This window comes from Lissotriton helveticus, chromosome 4_1 (assembly GCF_964261635.1).
Source record: "Lissotriton helveticus chromosome 4_1, aLisHel1.1, whole genome shotgun sequence".
NCBI classification, from domain to species: domain Eukaryota; kingdom Metazoa; phylum Chordata; class Amphibia; order Caudata; family Salamandridae; genus Lissotriton; species Lissotriton helveticus.
The window spans coordinates 426,688,536-426,706,438 of NC_136063.1; the positions used below are offsets into that span (position 1 = coordinate 426,688,536).

General features: G+C 45.1%; 1 protein-coding gene across 1 annotated transcript in view; it reads right to left on the reverse strand.

Annotated features, from left to right (window-relative positions):
- The window catches only part of POP1 (POP1 ribonuclease P/MRP subunit), a 514,990-nt gene that overhangs the window by 307,854 nt on the left and 189,233 nt on the right, over nucleotides 1–17,903 (reverse strand). Inside the window, exon 10 of the mRNA XM_078686978.1 lies at nucleotides 4,912–5,023. Within this exon, the coding sequence (XP_078543104.1) occupies nucleotides 4,912–5,023 (112 nt within the window). The remainder of the gene's footprint in view (nucleotides 1–4,911; nucleotides 5,024–17,903) is intronic.

The following is a 17,903-nucleotide window of genomic DNA, read 5'->3' on the forward strand; positions in this document are numbered from 1 at the left end:
CTGGATGTGGGTGCCCTATCTCTCCATGGTTCTGCATTAGTAGACTTGGGGAGAGGTAGTTTTTTTGGTGTGGAACTACTGAGAGTTCGAGGAGTGTTGTGAACCATGGTTGCCGTGCCCATGTGGTAGCAACTAGGATGTGAATGTATGTGAATGTATTTGTCTTGTAAAGCGCACTGCTGCCCTGAGGCGTAGTGGCGCTGTAGACCGCTGGGGAACCCGTCCTGGCTATCCCTGTGAGATGGTCCCTACTGGGTATCTCCAAGGTGAAACAAGGCATCCCTGGCGAATGTGGGGGGCCGTTGTAGAGATGAGGCAAGCTAATGCCCAGAGTTGCCGAGTGTGATCCCTGGTTAGAGTAGGCACCGAGGCGAGAATGATCGAGTCCGCTGACCCTGGCGTGTCGGGAAGTGAACCCTGGTCCCGGGCCGTTCTCTGCTTCCATCTTGAGAGACTGATTGAGCTTGCGTACTACTAGCGGAATGAGTGGGAATGTCGGAAAAGCGTATGCAAATCTGCCTGACCAGTTCATCCATATCGCATTGCCCTTGGACAACAGGTGTGGGAACCTGGCGGCGAAGGTTGGGCATTTTGCGTTTGCCGCAAACATATCTATGTACATTTGGAAAAAGGGTTGAGGAACTTGTGGATGGAGTTCCCATTTGTGCATCTGCGGAGTCTGATGACTTAACAGCTCCGCAATGTGATTGCTCACTCCTGGAAGATGTTCTGCTAAAAGATATATGTTCCGTGGAATGGCCCATCTCCATATGCTTTGCGCTAGATGAGACAGCTGCAAAGAATGTGCTCCTCCTTGCTTCTGCATATAATACATTGCTGTCATATTGTCAGTGGGGACCAGGACAGTCTTGGTGAGCAGATGTGCTCGGAATGATTTTAACTCTAGAACAATTGCCAGTAACTCTAGGTGATTGATGTGGAGCACTTTTTGTTGAGTGGTCAACCTGCCCTGAATTGTGTGGTTTAGGCGATGGGCACTCCAGCCGGTGAATGATGCATTTGCTGTTAGCACTAGAACTGGCTCTAGGAATGGCCGCTTCTGGAAAGGGTTTGTGTGTTCCACCACTGCAGAGAGCGATGTGTGCGGCTGTCCACCAACATCAGATCTGTAAGTGGACAGTGAGCCTGGTTCCACTGACGTGCTAAGTATTCCTGTAAAGGGCGCATCTGAAGTCTTGCGTGAGGTACAATGAAAATGCAAGAGCCCATCATTCCTATGAGCTGCATAAACACTCGGGCTGGAAGAGTGTGTTGGGGTTGAAATTTGGTGATGAGGGTTTGCATACTGGCTAACCTGGCTGGATTGGGGTATGCTAGAGCTTTGGAATGGTCTATTGTGGCTCCTAGATACTGATGAAGGTCGGAGGGCTGAAGGTGCGACTTGGTGTAGTTTACTGTGAACCCCACGTTGTGTAGTAACCGAATTGTTTGTCGAGTGTGAACACACTGGTTGTATGACTTGGCTTTTATTAGCCAGTCATCCAGGTATGGAAACACATGGATGTGCTGCCTTCGGAGGTGTGCTGCTCACACCGCAAGACTTTGTGAATACCCTGGGTGCTGTGGTGACTCCAAATGGGAGAACCTTGAACTGATAGTGTTGGCTGTCCACTGTAAATCTTAGTTATTTCCTGTGAGCAGGGTGTATGGGAATATGGAAGTAGGTGTCCTTGAGGTCTAATGTGGCAAGGAAGTCACCTTGTTGAAGCAGTTGAAAGACTTGTTGAAGAGTGATCATGTGAAAATTATCCAACTGTATGTAGAGATTGAGAGGTCTGAGGTCCAGTCTTGATCTGAGAGTCCCATCCTTTTTGAGGATTAGGAAATACAGGGAGTAAACCCCTGTTCCTTGATGCTCTATGGGGACTGGCTCTATTGCATGCTTTTGAAGCAGTGAGAGAACCTCCTATTTGAGGAGCGTCAAATGTTCTGGGGACATTGGACGCTGTCTGGGCTGTATGTTGGGGGGAGATGCAGTAAGTTCCAGGCAGTAACCAGACTGGATAATTTGTTTTACCCAGCTGTCTGTAGTGATGGAATTCCAGACAGGTAGGAACTGTGAGAGTCTTCCTCCGACCAGAGTGGAATGGTCTGGAGGGAGTGGTGAGAAGTCACTGTTTGTTAGTGGAGGAGGTGCGAGTGTTGTTACCTCGGCATCTTCCCTTGTTGTTATTTCCCTGTACCCACCTCTGAAATATCTCCTGTTGTGGGATGTTTGTGTGGTGTTTTTATAAGAGGAAGAAGCTGTCTGTACTGATGTTTTTGGATGCACCTCTATAAAACGAGTGGCAAAAGGAGCCTCGTGTAAATGGAGACTGTAATGCTCCCATGGATTTTGCAGTCTGTGTCCTTTCACATTTTTTCTAAGGCTAGGTCTACAGCTGGGCCAAAAAGTTGTTCCTTATTGAAAGGTTGATTCAGGATAGTAGTTTGCACCTCCTGCTTTAACCCAGAAACGCGCAACCAGGCATGCCTTCGTAGTAACACACTAGTGTTGATTGATCTGGATGCAGCATCTGCCTCATCAAGGTGCATTTAATGGATTAGATCATTGGCTTTGGCCTTGTATTGGTCAGGCAAGTGCTGCATGAGGGTCTCAAGTTCGTCGTAGTGAGCCCTATCGTATCTGGCAAGTAATGCTTGTGCATTAGCTATCCTCCAGTGATTAGCTGCCTGGGAGGCAACTAGTTTGCCAGAAGCAACTTGTAACTTAGACTCCATCTGGAGGTGGAGCTTCGCCGGAGGTTTGAGAGTTTGCACGATTTCTGGCATTGGACACTACCAAGGAATCTAATGTGAGCTGTCCTCTAATGTAGGTGGGATCATTAGGGGTGGGCTTATATTTTTTATCAATCCGAGGATTGATAATTCTGGTCCTGACTGGGTCTTTGAATACAACTGGAGCATGTTTGATGACACCTTTAAGCATGGGCAGTGTTTGTACTGTACTTTGTGTCTGTGCAAAAGTGTCTGAATGCATTTGGATACAATGATATTGGGCAGCCCTATCAGTAAGCGGACTAAACCCAATGTTGTCATCTGGATGAGACGGCCTAGTGGGATATGCATCTGGATCAGGAAGATCCGAAGGATCTACAGGGACATTGTAGTCCTCCCATGGCTCTGGTGGTATGTTAGTGTCGTCATCAGGATCAGTGAAAGGGTCATTATTTCCTCCCCCACCCCCTAGTTCATCATCATCCTGTGGTGGTGAGGAATATGGTGGAAGTATGGGGGACTTTGGTGGAGAGATAGGCTTTGGATGAAGAACAGGATAAGAGGGTCTTAAAAGGTGAAGTTGCGCAGTCTCTTTCCTTCACAGGCACCTCACGGATGTGTGGGTGTCCAATTTCCTCTTTTTGTGTGGAACACTGACAATATGGCCTGTTTTATGGACCACATGGAACGTTTTTTGCTTTGGATCCGGCAGAAAAAGTTCTTCCTCTTCGTTGGTAGCTTTCGGCACCGATTTTCTGGTTCCAAATGTGGTTTAGTTTTCAGATCTGGAGCCTTAGAAGGGGTTTTTGTGTCCTTTGGCTTCGATGTGTCTGAATTCTTTTTCGGATCCGAAGGGTTTCGAGGTGTCTTTGGTTCCGAGGCCTTGTGTTCTCTGGGCGCAGAGGCCTTTTTGGAGCCCGCGGGAGTAGGATGTGTTCCCGCTTTCGGTGCAGACTATGTTTTTGGGGCACTGGCATGCGGCTTGCTGGCTCCCGAGCTGCCAGAAGGCTTCTCCTTTGTGTGTGGAGCCGGGCCCAGGGGCGGGGCTTCTGAAGTTCTCTTGGTCGCGACTAGGGCCTTCAGGCGAAGTCTTGACTGAAGCCTTTTGCTTTTCGGGTGGAGTTGGGGCAGTTGTACTCACTCGTTGACCTGAAGTGATGTGGTCATCGGAGTGGTAGTCATCTGCTTCGGATACGATGTCGAGATCCCATAGGATTTCGACATCATAATCCTCTGCCTCTGGAACGTCGGGGCCTTCATCGAAGATGTCCTCTGGTACCAGAGCAGCCTGTCCCCCCATAACGTGTCGTCGAGCCCAGCGATCACGGTTAGTCTTCTGGGACTGGAAGGAGGCACAGGCTAGGCAATTCTTCTCCTTGTGCTCGGGCGAGAGACAGAGGTTGCAGACCTTGTGTTGGTTATTGTGTGGGAATTTAGCTCCACACTGGGGGCATTTTTTAAACTGAGTCCTTTCCATTTGCTGTAGGCTCTCATGGCATTGATAGGCCCAGCAGCCCAGGTCGACGACCGGAATAGAGATTGAGAGTTAGCGCGCCGAAAGGCATGCAAACGAAAACAATACCGTCGAATCTACAATGGTTTGCGCGTCAAAAGATTTGGAAACACAGTACGGAAACGGAGCGCTGAAGTTACATCCGAACCCGATGGTGGAAAAAAACAATCCGAGGATGGAGTCGATGCCCATGCGCACTGTCGTCCAAGGGAGGAGTCACCTATCTAGTGACTGCAAAAGACTTCTTCCAAGACAATAACAAGGTGCAAGCATCCGAGCCAAACACCAGATGGCGATCTATGCACAAGTATGAATTCTGCAGCTCATATGCCTCGAACACTTATTTCAGTAAAAAATATTAACTTTACCCTTGTCATTTTAGTCAAGGCTCTTGAAAGGCACAGAACATCCACTTTAAATTTTCATCTGCAGCAACATTAGAGTGGTGTTTTACAAATTGGTAAAGGTTCAAAAACCCAGAGTAAAATCTTCCCCTACAACTATTGGTGTCTAGATAAATACACAGTTCAAGCTAAATATACTTCCATTTAGATGTGCACTTTGATTATAAAGCCTAATCAATAACCGCTATCTTTATTGAAAGCTAAAATCAGGGATAATACTACACATTCCATTTGAATGCAAGTTCATAGCCATACCGTGTAAAAGCTGAAAAGCTGTTGCTTGCCGATTATGGAGAGACACGTTGTCAGAATCCTTACAATACTCTGTCCACCAAGCATGAGGATCCGCTTCTGAAGCTTGCATCTCCTGAAACAATCAACAAAATTAAAGTTTACCTGCGAGTGATGTACTATATTTCTGGAAGTGCCTTAATTTTCCACATGGTCCTTCATCACATCCCTAATTAGTGTTCGTCACAAGCCTAAAATGTGACACCCAAAATGTGCAAACATTCCAGATATGTGAAATATGCCAAAAGGTTCAGGGACATGGTTTGGATACCCCAACAAACGTGAAAAGATTACTGCTCTTGCATGGCAGCAGGGCATGAATTTTCAAATCTAGGTGCTACTCCCAGGGAAGAGAAGTGGCAAGAACCTGTCTCCCCTTCCAAACAGCCTCCAATCCCATATCAAAAGGAAGGAAAATGCCTCTACACATCAGAGTCAAATGGCGGCTATTCTTTTCTCCAGGATATGGCCAACGCTTGGGGGCATATTGCAGTTTCCCAGGAAAGTAACAAGATGGTTGAGGCACAACTGGAGAATAGAATAGGCTCCGCACAGTTTTAACATACACATAAGTGACACCAACTCATATGAAGATAAAGTAAAAAGCAACACATGAGCGTTGAAGGACAGTAATGCACAAGGCCATGATTATGGTTGAACTGCAGCAATCAGGTGCCAACTGCTCACCTGCACTTCTGCAAAAGGCCCCAAGTAAAGAATTACATTACTTTTGACACGTATAGTTTGGACAACGTGATCAACATGCTGGCATGGGGTGCATGGCAAATGCAAAAACAACAATTGATGGCCGGAATGTTGCACAATAGCAAAACATTCACCCCCAGTCACAGATCTGGGTTTAATCCATCGTTATTTTGCTCACCACACCAACCCAGTTCAGATATGGCCATATGCAAATCAGTCTTGACCCTGTGCCTCATGGGAACAGTCCAGCCCGAACTGCCAAGCCATGTCTTCCCTGGACCGGAATCAAGCATCCTAGGACCGGTTTCTGGCTATCAGCCGTCATCAGCCAGGCTAGCTTGATTCCAGTGGCATGGAGAGCACGGGACTCACAGGGTGCATGGCAACCCACTGCACTTGCAGTGCCCCAATAAAACAAATACCTGCTGTGTGACAGCAGGAAAATACCGATCCCTGAGCATGCATCTTTTTGGAAGGCAGCCCTAGTGATCAGGTACGTGCTTAGGAATCACAATCCTATAGCAAGAATGCTCGTAGGGGGGGATTGACTGAGACTCACCATTCCAATGCTGCATCTCCCACTCTTATTTCGATCAAATGAGATGCAATCTAAAGCTTTCAGAGAATCTGTATTCAGTCAACTCCATGGTGCTTCTTCATTCACCCAACACAGAGATACAGTAGAAAGGAGAGGTAGCTCTAGGAAAAGAAGCTGTTCCTCTGGTCAATTATGCACTTCCCACAAGATTTTCCTGCTTGGACAGGATGACAACCTTCCCCCCCCCCCCATATTGCTACTGGCCTTTACTCTGCAGTTGTGAGTTTTCTATTTTCAAGCACAATTTTAACACATCACGTGGGAAAACTGCAAAAGGGTGCGATTGACACATGAAGCAACTGTCTTGGGTTTCACAAACATCGAGCGGTAACTTTTCAAATTTCCTCCACACCGTAGTATCCCATACATGTGAGATATGAAACTTGTTAAGGCCAGACAGGGTGACCATTCCCGTTGCTATTTATGTGCTCTGCCTGCGGTTATTTACAATTACATATTAATAAAGGAGAAAGAAGCAGATGTAGAAGAATGGGTAGCGTGAATCAGGAGTATTTGAAAAACAGACTGATATGGGGATAGATATAAATGTAATACATTCCATTTTCTATTGTGGATGCATCAGAAACACACTTGTTCCATTTGCCTCAACTGTTTGTTAATGAACTGCTATGCTATTGTTGGTCTTTAAGGCACTAGTACCATTGTTGAATGCAGTATTCCTATTTCTTGAACAGCATAGAGAGTACCATCTGCACTGCAAAGCATTCTCTCCTTAAGCTCACACCACCTACACACTTATTCACACTTGACACATTTAGAGTACTTTTGTAGTATACCAAAACACAATATTAATAAAATTTTAAAAAATGCATTTAGCCGATGTACTTCTGTGTCGAGCATGGACCTGATTGGAGTTGGAGGGCACCAAACGTTCAGTAACGGTTGAATACTCAGAAGATCCGAGCCAAAGGAGGAGGTCCACCTCTTATGCACGTAAAACTGTTCAACTCGTTCTGGCTGAGGGAAGGTTACAGGTGCTTCTTGGAGGGTGGGGGCAGGGGGCATTGTGAAGATTGGGGGGTATTTATTTATTGTTGTTGACAACAATCACACTTATAAGCAAGTAGTCCACACCAACCTGAGTGGATTTACAGAAAACCCATCCCCGGTTCAGAGGGGGCCCACCCCTCTACACACAAAAGGTGAACTCCTTCAGAATTAGCCCTTACGTACGCTTCCACTGATGACAAAATCTTATGCCATGTCAAAGAACGTGAACGGCTCCTGAACCGCATCAAGCGGACAACAGTACTCAGATACGCCAAACAATTCCAACCCTTAGTCCTTACGCTCCAAGAAACTTACCTGATGAGCTCCCGCTGCCCATTCCGGAGGAGATTTGGATATGATAAGATCTAAAGAGCTACCAAGAGTTCACCCTTGGCTCTGGAGGAATTGAGGTGCTCCTACACAGAAACCTTCCCATGACGGTGACATCAACAATAACGGACCCAATGGATAGATTTGTGCGGTTAGAGGGGCTCCTTGAAGGGAGACAATACAGCTTTCATAATGTAGATGTGCCATCCTGGATGTATGACGTTACAACGCATACTTTTACCACGCCTACCATTACCACGCAATTTTTACAATGCAGAATCCATTACAACGAAGTACCATAACCACGCATGTATTTACAACGCATATACCTTTACAACGCATACAATTACAACGTAAGTATTGGTAAGTATATAATATTTTTTAAATTTTAATTTAATTAAAATTAATATAATGTAATTTAATTTAATTAATTTAATTTAATTTAATTTAATGTAATTTAATATAATTAATTTAATTTAATTAATTTATTTTAATGTAATTTAAATTTAATTATATTTAATTTGTACCCTGTACCCTTTTACCCAAAAACCCAAAACTGACCCTGAACCCTAAAAATACCCCTTTACCCAAAAACCCCAAACTGACCCTGAACCCTAAAAATACCCCTTTACCCAAAAACTGAAAACTGACCCTGAACCCTAAAAATACCCCTTTACCCAAAAACTGAAAACTGACCCTGAACCCTAAAAATACCCCTTTACCCAAAAAACTGAAAACTGAGCCTGAACCCTAAAAATACCCTTTTACCCAAAAACTGAAAACTGACCCTGAACCCTAAAAATACCCCTTTACCCAAAAACCCCAAACTGAGCCTGAACCCTAAAAATACCCCTTTACCAAAAAAAAAAAACTGACCCTGAACTCTAAAAATACCCCTTTACCCAAAAACCCAAATAATATTTTTAATAAAATAATATACTTACCAATACTTACGTTGTAATGGTATGCGTTGTAAAAGTACCTGCGTTGTAAATACATGCGTGGTAATGGTGTGCGTTGTAATGGATCCTGCGTTGTAAAAAATGCGTGGTGATGGTAGGTCGTTGTAAAAGTTGCGTTGTAAAGGTTGTATACCGCCATCCTACTTGCAATCTACAATACTAGACGCTCTGATGACACCCACATCTGAACTCCCAGGGAATGACCATTGTGGGAGGGAACTTATATCCTGTTGTGTCTGTCAGAGTTTGAGGCAACGTCTGACATCCTCCCCAAAGCCACCCTCACACCCAAAGACTGGCAGCCTAACTGGGTCCAAGAATCCAAGAGACTTGATGGACCTTCAAGGTCTACGCGACAGCTAGAGGACCCAGAATTCTCAGCCTGAGGAGTACACCCACACATCTGCAGCCCACATGCCAGTCCTCATGGACCTCATACTGCTCCCGGCAACTGACATGTTACATATAACCCAAGTCAACTTTTACCCCTGGGGCATTTCAGACCACTCACAAATGGTAACCTGGGCAATAGTAGGGGGTCCATACGGCGCATCAACGCATGGTATGCGAGAGACGAGAAAATAATTCCTCTTTGCAGGAAATCACTTTACACAAAATCAAGGCACGGTAGAGCAGTCAGGTGTACTGTGGGCAGTGAGCAAAGCTACCATTAGAGAAACAAGCAATGTATTCACCCTGATTAAATAGATTGAGAAGTCTCAGGACATGACGGCCCTTTAACATCTTGGAGCTAGAAAAACGCTACATCAGACAACGGACAAAAATCATAGGCAGGCAATTGGTCCTAGCGAAAAAGACTCTGGCAGACTACCATGGAGTAGGCCTGACAATGTTGGAGAGCATTGACGCAAAACGTATATATGAACACAGTGACAAGTCGGGGTAGTTGCTATACTGGCTGACCAGCAGGGATGTAACCTCCCAGATTGTTCCGGAGATATTACATTTAACTAGTACCCCAATGAGTAGCTTCCCAGAGGTAACAGCGGTCTTTGCCACATAAGATGCACCAATCTGTGAGCTGCACAGTTATTCAGGGGTTTGATCCTGATGGTTGTTTGCCTCCTTGAGCAGGCTGCTGGGTGGATCTTCTCCTAGTCTGCTTCCGTTGGTATGGCTGATAATGTCATTGGTGCTGGTGCTGTTGCCCCCCGGATACATCTGAGAACAGAAATTGCGTTGGTAGGGTCTGAAAGATTTTCTCTGATCTCTAAGTCTCGCTCAGCTGACTGCCTTGAGAGAATCCATTTCCGCTTTCATTTGTGCCCTTATCAGTGCGGCTTCCGAAGAGGGTAGTACCAGTACCGCGGAATGGGAGGTTCAAGATCCTCTGCTGAGATGTTGGTTTGAGAGATGTGAAACTGAGCCAAGAATGTCTTCTCCGAGCGATGCCGTAGCAGTACTCATGTGCCGCTAAAAGGAAAGAGTCTGCTGCAGCACTAATGATTTGGTTCGAAACCAATAATCCTTCAATTAGGTTTTCCATGAAGTCTTCCTGTTTATCTCTAGGGAGATGTTCCGCAAACTGTTGCATGGATTCCAATATTGCCCTGCCATACCGGATGAGGTGCACAGTTTCACTAGCTGCTTTCATTGATGTTGCTGCAAACTTTACGATCCACCAAGTTAACTTTCGACCCTCTTTATCGAGAGGCACTATAGAAGTGGGAGTAGCAGCATGGTTCTTTTTTGCTGCTACCACTATAACGGAGTCAAAAGATGGGTCAGCACAGAAAAAGGCAGGATCTTGTTCCAGAGGGTGATATTTCTTTTGAAGCCTTGATGGAGCTGTTTTAACCGAGGCTGAAGCTAAGAAAAAGTCCATAGCTGGTATTGTAAACGTATCTAGGACCCTAATTAGATATTCCCGATTTATGCGCTTATGTGGTTGTAACAAATCATATCGTTATAAAGGCATAAGAATCATATCCATATTTAGTCATAGCCAATGCAGTCCAAATACGACAAGGCTACTCACATAGACTCCTAGAAAGTACAACGTGTTCTCTAAACAAACCAAGCCTCCAGCAGCCCGGGAATTCCCCCTGCTTTTGTTTTGATTTGTGCAAGAACTCCTGGAGTCCAGAAAGAACTGTAAGTTCTTAGTGACGTCTTATGTCCAACCTTACGTCAAACTCGGCACCTTCCAGTTATAAATATACCAGCATTTGCCTTAAGCAAAGACACAGTGGTTTGGAGCAGAGCGGCTATGTACTTGCCCGACGCCCAGCTGATGCGAATGCTGAAGGAAGCCGACCCTCTCATTGACGCACTGAGAGAGACACGGTCTTTTCTCCTGCCGAGAAATCCAGCTCCAGTGTTTCCAGTCACCCTTGCGGGTTGCTGGGAGATCGAGTCCTGAGAGAGAGATACAAGACCTCCTTCATTCTATAAACTAGGTACGGAGCTGATTAGATCCTTAGAGAATTCTTGATGCAGATTCTTGGCAAAACTATCTTAACTTACTTACTCCTTCCCACGTATTAGGCTTAGGTCAGGTACACCGGGGTAGGCGTATTTTAGAAACACCAGTTGAGCACGTTTAGTCAATGATTTTATGTATGTATATATTTTATCCATTTTAAGTATCATATGGCTCAGAAACCATATCAATGCTTTTACAGTATTATTTCATAACACTCCTTTTACTGTACGCACTTTACTTTATAACAAGTATTGCAATTGTGGCAATTCACTTCTCTTGCATGAGAAAGAGGACTGCTCAATAAATAACTTTTATTGAAAACGCCAGTCTCTATTTCTCTGCACTCCTGGTGAAACTAAGCATGCACGATTGACTGAGTGAAATAGCGGTCTATTGTTTTCACACGACTCTGGGGATATACTCCTTATTCGGGGGGAGCAAAGTTGTCATGGTTATGCGGTTGTCAGAAACTAATCTCTTCTTGTCTATTCAGGAAAGTTAACCCCTTCCTGTTCACTCGAGAAAGTTTCTAGTGACCTCTGAGCTAGCTGGCATTCATAATTAAGTCTAACATATTCAATAGAGACCTAGTCGACCTCAGTCCTACGTCTAAACTATCGTTTATGTTATTCCAATGCGCAGAGCCTATTGGAAATATAGGAACTAGACTACATTGGTTCTAGGAGACCTGGCACTAGTGGCAGCAATGGTGTTAATGCTGGCCAGTGTTGAAATGTCTCAAATATTACTGATATTGTAGGAGTAAGAGCAGACATAGCAATATTGAGTTTCGCAACTCCCCTCACCAATACCTCTTAGAAAGTGGTGATATCATCCACCAGTGATATGCGTGGTGGTGGGCAATCTGAATGTGTTGAAGAGTATTGTCCGGCAGAAGTGGAAAATATATCCATGGCATGATGTCTAGACCGAGACAGTCATGGGTAGTGACAATATCGGGAAGATGGAGATAAGCACCTTGGCGTTAAGTCATGTATTGATGGCGAACAAGTGCCATGCCTCTCCTCGACATAAATCCTCTCAATGTCAACTGGGACTGATGGTGTTTTTCTGCAGTTTTCGTCCTGGCACGGCCTCCAGAGACAGATGATAGAGCCCTGATAAAAGTACTGACCTTCTCCTCGCCCTGCGGTCCAACCTTCAGACTGCGTCCGTTGTCTTCTTTGCACCTCAATATCATGGAAGAGAATTTGGTCCCTGTCCTTCATGGTGAGTCTTGAGAAGTTCCTGCAGATAGTGACAAGACGGAGGAACATAACTATCTGCAAATACATACCTCATGAGGGTTTGTTTTAGGCTCTTTTCTCCAACAGGTTGGGGATTTGTCAAAGACAGAAGGCATTTTTTCTGTCAAAATACCTCAATTTTTCTGTCAGGCAAAAACACAGAAAAAGACAGGGAGAGACCAAAAATGTCTTGTGAAATAGTGGTCAACAAGATTTACTTGGAAACTTTGTGGCGAAAAAAAAAGCGCCGAAATTGCCAGAGCTAAATGCTGGGTCCTGCCAGCGGGAGCCAAAAAAAGAATTTAAGCAACTGCCATCTGCTGTGCACGAAGGGATACTGGTGGTCCAGCAGTGTAACAAAGGCCCCCAGCAGATCGCGCAGTGCAGGGGGGCGAGCTCCAGGGGGCCCCCCTTAGCAAAGTATACTGGCCTGGCAGCCCCAGAGTGTGGCCTGGCAGCCCCAGAGTGAGCCGGAAGGGGGGGGGGGGGGAGGGGGGGGAGGAGGGCTCCATGTACTTTGCAGGGGGGGCCCCCTCGAGTTTTGTTACACCACTGTGGTGGTCCCTGGGTTCTTAAAGAAAGTCTCTATATCTAACTCATAATGATAGCCTACGGGCTACACTGCTCTCCTTCATGTCTATCAAAAAAGGGTTTGTGAAAGATGTATGCTGTTTTCTTAAAAAAAAAAAAAAAAGGCAGGAGAAAGTGTGTGTATAATTTCGTGATGTTTTAAGTACATAATGAAGAATTGGCAATTGTTGGCTACTAATCCATTTCCTTTTTAAGTGACTCTTCAGGCCTTACTGAAGAAAGGTGAAAATCTACACTTAAGAAGATAAAAATTATATTATGCAAAAGTGGTCCGCGGTCTCTGCACATTTGCGGCACTATTGAGTGGTTATGAACATCAATGGATATCCTCTACAAGAGAAACATATCTGAACTTACCTGGAACCTTAAACAAACTCCGCTCATGAAGACCACACGAGCAGACCTACAGCGCTGCCGCTACAGGTGAAGCATTATTTAAAATTAGGATTCTACCCTACTACTTGTACGTTTTTCCAAAACTTCCTACTCCTTACTTTTAACAGTTTGTTTCAGCATCTATCATCAACAATCTGCTCCTTCTTGTGGTCCAACTGCCAGTCCGGTATAGCAAAGAACAAATGTAGAAAATTGGTTTGCGATGGTGGTATAGAACTGACAGACCTCCAACTCTATTATAGAGCAGCACACCCTATAGTTATTAACAACTTAACAGGTGGGTTAAATGATCCTGCTCACGGAACTGTACTCCTTACTGGCCCTAGATCAGCTGATGGGACTCCTACATGACAACCCACTCCCACACAGCGTCTCACATGTCACCAAGGTAGTGTTTGGGTGCCATCAGGAAACTTTCCAAGGAGTTGGAGGAAAACTTTGTCACAGCAAACCTCCCTGTGGCAGGGTCACCGACTCGCACATACAGCACAGATCACTGGCTTCAAGTGGGACACAATTGGTATCACAAGTTTAGATTATTTCTGGCAAGGAGATACCCTCATTCCAAGGCTTACAAACACAGTTCTCCCTCAGACCCAATTTCACAAACATCACCAAGTCCTAAACCCATACATGCTGGTGGGTCTTTCCAAGTACAACCCCCTTGAAGTCAATCTACGAATGGGAAAATTGGAGAGAGGGAGTATCTCATAAATCTATCAGAAACTAGTCCTCCACACACCCGATAGGTTCCCATCCCGGAAGCAGAAATGAGACAAATGGATAGGACGCTTAGATGACACTGACTAGACTGTGGCACATGTGTCCCCCCCCCATGAGACGCAATATCCTCAAGCTCATGCAACTACATTATCTACATACCTCACCCCACAATGACTATGGTATACAGGAGAGGTCCCTAGCACCAAATGCCCCCATTGTCCATGCCCCGATGTGGACTTTCACCACATGGTCTGGAAATGCTCACCATTCGCTTCCTACTAGCAATGAATCATGAACCCTCTCACCCAGGTGCTGGGATCTCCCATTAACCTCTTGCAAAGCCGGCATTACTTGGAGTTCAATGAGGGGGTTGGGGCGGAAAGGGGGGGGTCATTGTCTGATTGGGATGGCCACCATCATGACCAAAAGAAACATTGATCACAAGCGGAGATCCACAGTCCTGCCCACTTCTCCCAAAGTGGTGCACCAGAATGGACGGGTGCACCAAGCTCGAGGAGCCCACCTAGAGGTTGTCCGTGGAAACATGTAGGATAAATGGCTCAAATACTACGGACCAGGTCTGCAACATCTACTAAGTTAAGTAGAACTACTAATGCGCATACTCACACTGATGCCGATGGTAATGGTGCTTTGTTTATTTGTTTTGTTTTATTGATTGGAGCCTCATAATTATCAGAATACTATGCAAAAAGAGAATTAATACAATACATAGTATTAGGTAGAACAGTCACGTTCAAGTGAGATGTAGACTCTGCACAAAAAATTATGTTAACAGGGGTGGAAAAGTAATAATAAAGAACATAATCAAGACGCACAGAAACATTTCTGAACCTCGAACTGGGTATCTGCAGGTTAGAGGAACAACCATCCTACATCTCACCATCAAGGTCAGCAGACACCGGTGTACCTTTGGAATACTTCACAATTCCAGACATGCTCCATGTACCACCAGTATCCAACGTCACCACATTTTTCTTTATGGCGACAATGGCAAAAGGTCCCGTGAACCTGGTTAAGCCCTTCCTCTCCCTCTTTGGTTTCTTCATCACATGATCACCTACATTCCACTTTTCCTATTCGACAGAATTTTTCTCATCATATATTTTCTTCTATTTCTGTTGATATGCCTTAAGAGGGGCTCTCCTCTCCTTTTCATTGAACACCTCTCTCTTCCTGGCAGGCAACCAGACAGGATTCAGTTTGGAATTAGCCAACTGCCCCTCAAAGCCTGAAGGGGAAAAATGTGTGAAATTGAATTAGGGGTGATGCGGTGTGCCTACCACATCCACATCATCATCATCATCATCATCGTCATTTGTAGAGTGCATGGTTACACCAAACAGTGTGTCCCCGCACTGAAACAAAACTAACGGAAGGCAAGCAGAACTAGGCAAGGGTAGATTGATTCATGCTTTAAATTGCGGCGGCAATTCCGCCACAGTGCGGGCGTTCTAAAAAGTGGGCGGGGCTGCGACGGCCGTTCGCAGCACAAGTGACGGAGTGCTCCCGTCCGCCGACGGGAGCACGCAACGAGTTAAGAGAGGGATCTGAAAAGCCACGTTTTCAAATCTTTGCGGCAGGCTCGTTCAGTAGAACAAGCCCTCAGGGAAAGCAGAAAAGAATACCATGTTTTTGCAGCTAAGTAGCTAAACGAGTGAGCACCTATTCTAGCCCTGTAGACTCTGGGATCATGTGGAACCCTGCAGGCAAACGTCCCCAAAGTACGAGAAGGGCGGTAAAGTATGAGTTACCGGACTGTCTGCTTTCCTCTCCCCTGTGTACCTTTCCCCCTACCTGCCATTCCCCATATGACATGTGTCTTGGATATGCTACGCGCTAATATCTTATATTATTGTGTAAGCTCACGTTTTTCTCCTAAGCATATACTGGTAACTGTAACTGATGTAACTATGTAACAATGTTCTGAAACAATGTCCTAGCTCATATAAAGCACTCTGATACCTCCAGGTCTAGCCAGCTCTACATAAAACTTCCAAAATAAATAAATAATTAGAGCCCTCAAGGTAGCTTGGTCTCTTATTCCACCAAATTTTGTGGCAGTAACATATTGCCTTAAAAATAACTCTTCCACTGGAAGCCAATGTAAATTAGTCAGAGCTTTTGAAGCAGACTATCTCTAGTGAAGTCCTAAACCAAGACGAGCAGCGGCGTTTTGAATTCTCTGAAGTCTCGAAAGGCTTTCTTTGTTCGCGCCTAAATAAAGGACATTCCCGTAGTCCAAATGTGCTGTGAATAGAGAGTGAACAATGGTCTTTCTTGCAGGTATCGTCAGGAGTGCAATACATTTCCTTAGCATTTTAAGAATGCTGAAGCACTTTCCAGCAACTGCTCTGATCTGATGATCGAAGGAGAGATTTGAATCAAACCAAATCCCAAGATTTTTTGTTGCATCTTTGGGCGTGGGGCCCCGACCTAATACACTGGGCCACCATGCGGATGACCATATAGAAGGGGCCTTTCCTACAATCAGTATACCCCAGTCTTATTGCCCTTAAGCTTGAGGCAATGATTAGCCATCCATGTTGCTAGCGCTTCCGAACAGGCAGAGAAGCGGGCGGCCATGGCTTCGGAGTCTTGAGAGAGTGGGACTATAAGTTGTGTGTCATCCGCACAGGACACTATAGTGACCTTGTGACCGTGCACGATCTCTGCCAGTGGGCCCATGTAGAGATTGAATAAGGTTGGGCTTAAAATGGAGCCCCGAGGCACACCTTGTCCTAAAGGCACGCTTTCAGAAAAGAAAGGTTTTTGGGAAACCTGGAAACTCCGTTTGTGTAGATATGAGCATATCAAGCGGAGTGCTGGGCCTACGATTCCGCAGCTGCTGAGTCTTTGATTAAGGAGAAACTGTGTCAAATGCCACACTCAGAAGGATAGTGCGGCCGTCTGACCTGCATCAGCGCATTGCCTTAAAGTTTCAGTGGCTAGCAAGAGAGTCAATTCTGTAGAGTAAGATGGCCTGAAACCAGACTGGGTTGAATGATGAAGATCATTCATGATAAAATCAGTAAGTTGCTTGTTAACCACCTTATTGGTTAGTTTGCCAATTGTCTCGAGTAATGAGATCAGATATAAATTATCAAGAGGATCACTAGAAGGCTTTTTTTTGTAGGGCTATGACAGTGGCATGTTTCCATTTTAATGAAACTATACCAGAAATAAAAGAGAGGGCAAGTAGTTGTTGTACAGATGTAATAATCACGTTAAATCCTTGTATTAAGTCCTTGGGTGGTGCCAGATCGAAAGGTGAGCCGGATTTAATACTGCAAGCCAATTTTTCCAAGCTGGCGGTGTCGGGGACTGTAAATTCTTTAAGGCAGCCAATGTTGTCCAAGTCCATTGGTAAAGCCTCAAGACTCAAAGGGATTCTAGCCTCTAGGGGAAATGATTCATAGATTTTGGCCACTTTAAATGCAAACTAGCGCGTAACAAGTTGCAGTTCTCAGGAGACGCAGTGGGGGTTCTCTGGTGTGATCTAAAGATGACAATGATTTCAAAATTGAGTAGAGTTCCTTCGAGGAATTAATGGCCTTTTCTATTTTGCTTGTATAGAAATCACATCTGGTTAATCTAATTAGAGCATGATTTTTTTTAATTCTTCTTAGAAATTGGTTCTACTGATCAAATTGTAGTCTCTTCTCCATATCCGCTCCAGGCATTGACACGCCTTTTTTACTGCTTGACGTTGGTCTGTGAACCAGGGGACCGAATGCTTCGCTCTCGGGTTTCGGTTCCCTGATGACCATGGTACAGCTTTCTCCACAGCTGACTTAATCCATTTTTCAATTTGGCAGTTAGCCGTGTTAACATTGTCTAGCTGGGGTAAGCCACGGCTCAGAGACGTAATGAAGAATGTGGAATTCATTGAATTCCATTTCCAGCTTCTGGGCCCTCGGTCCTTTAAG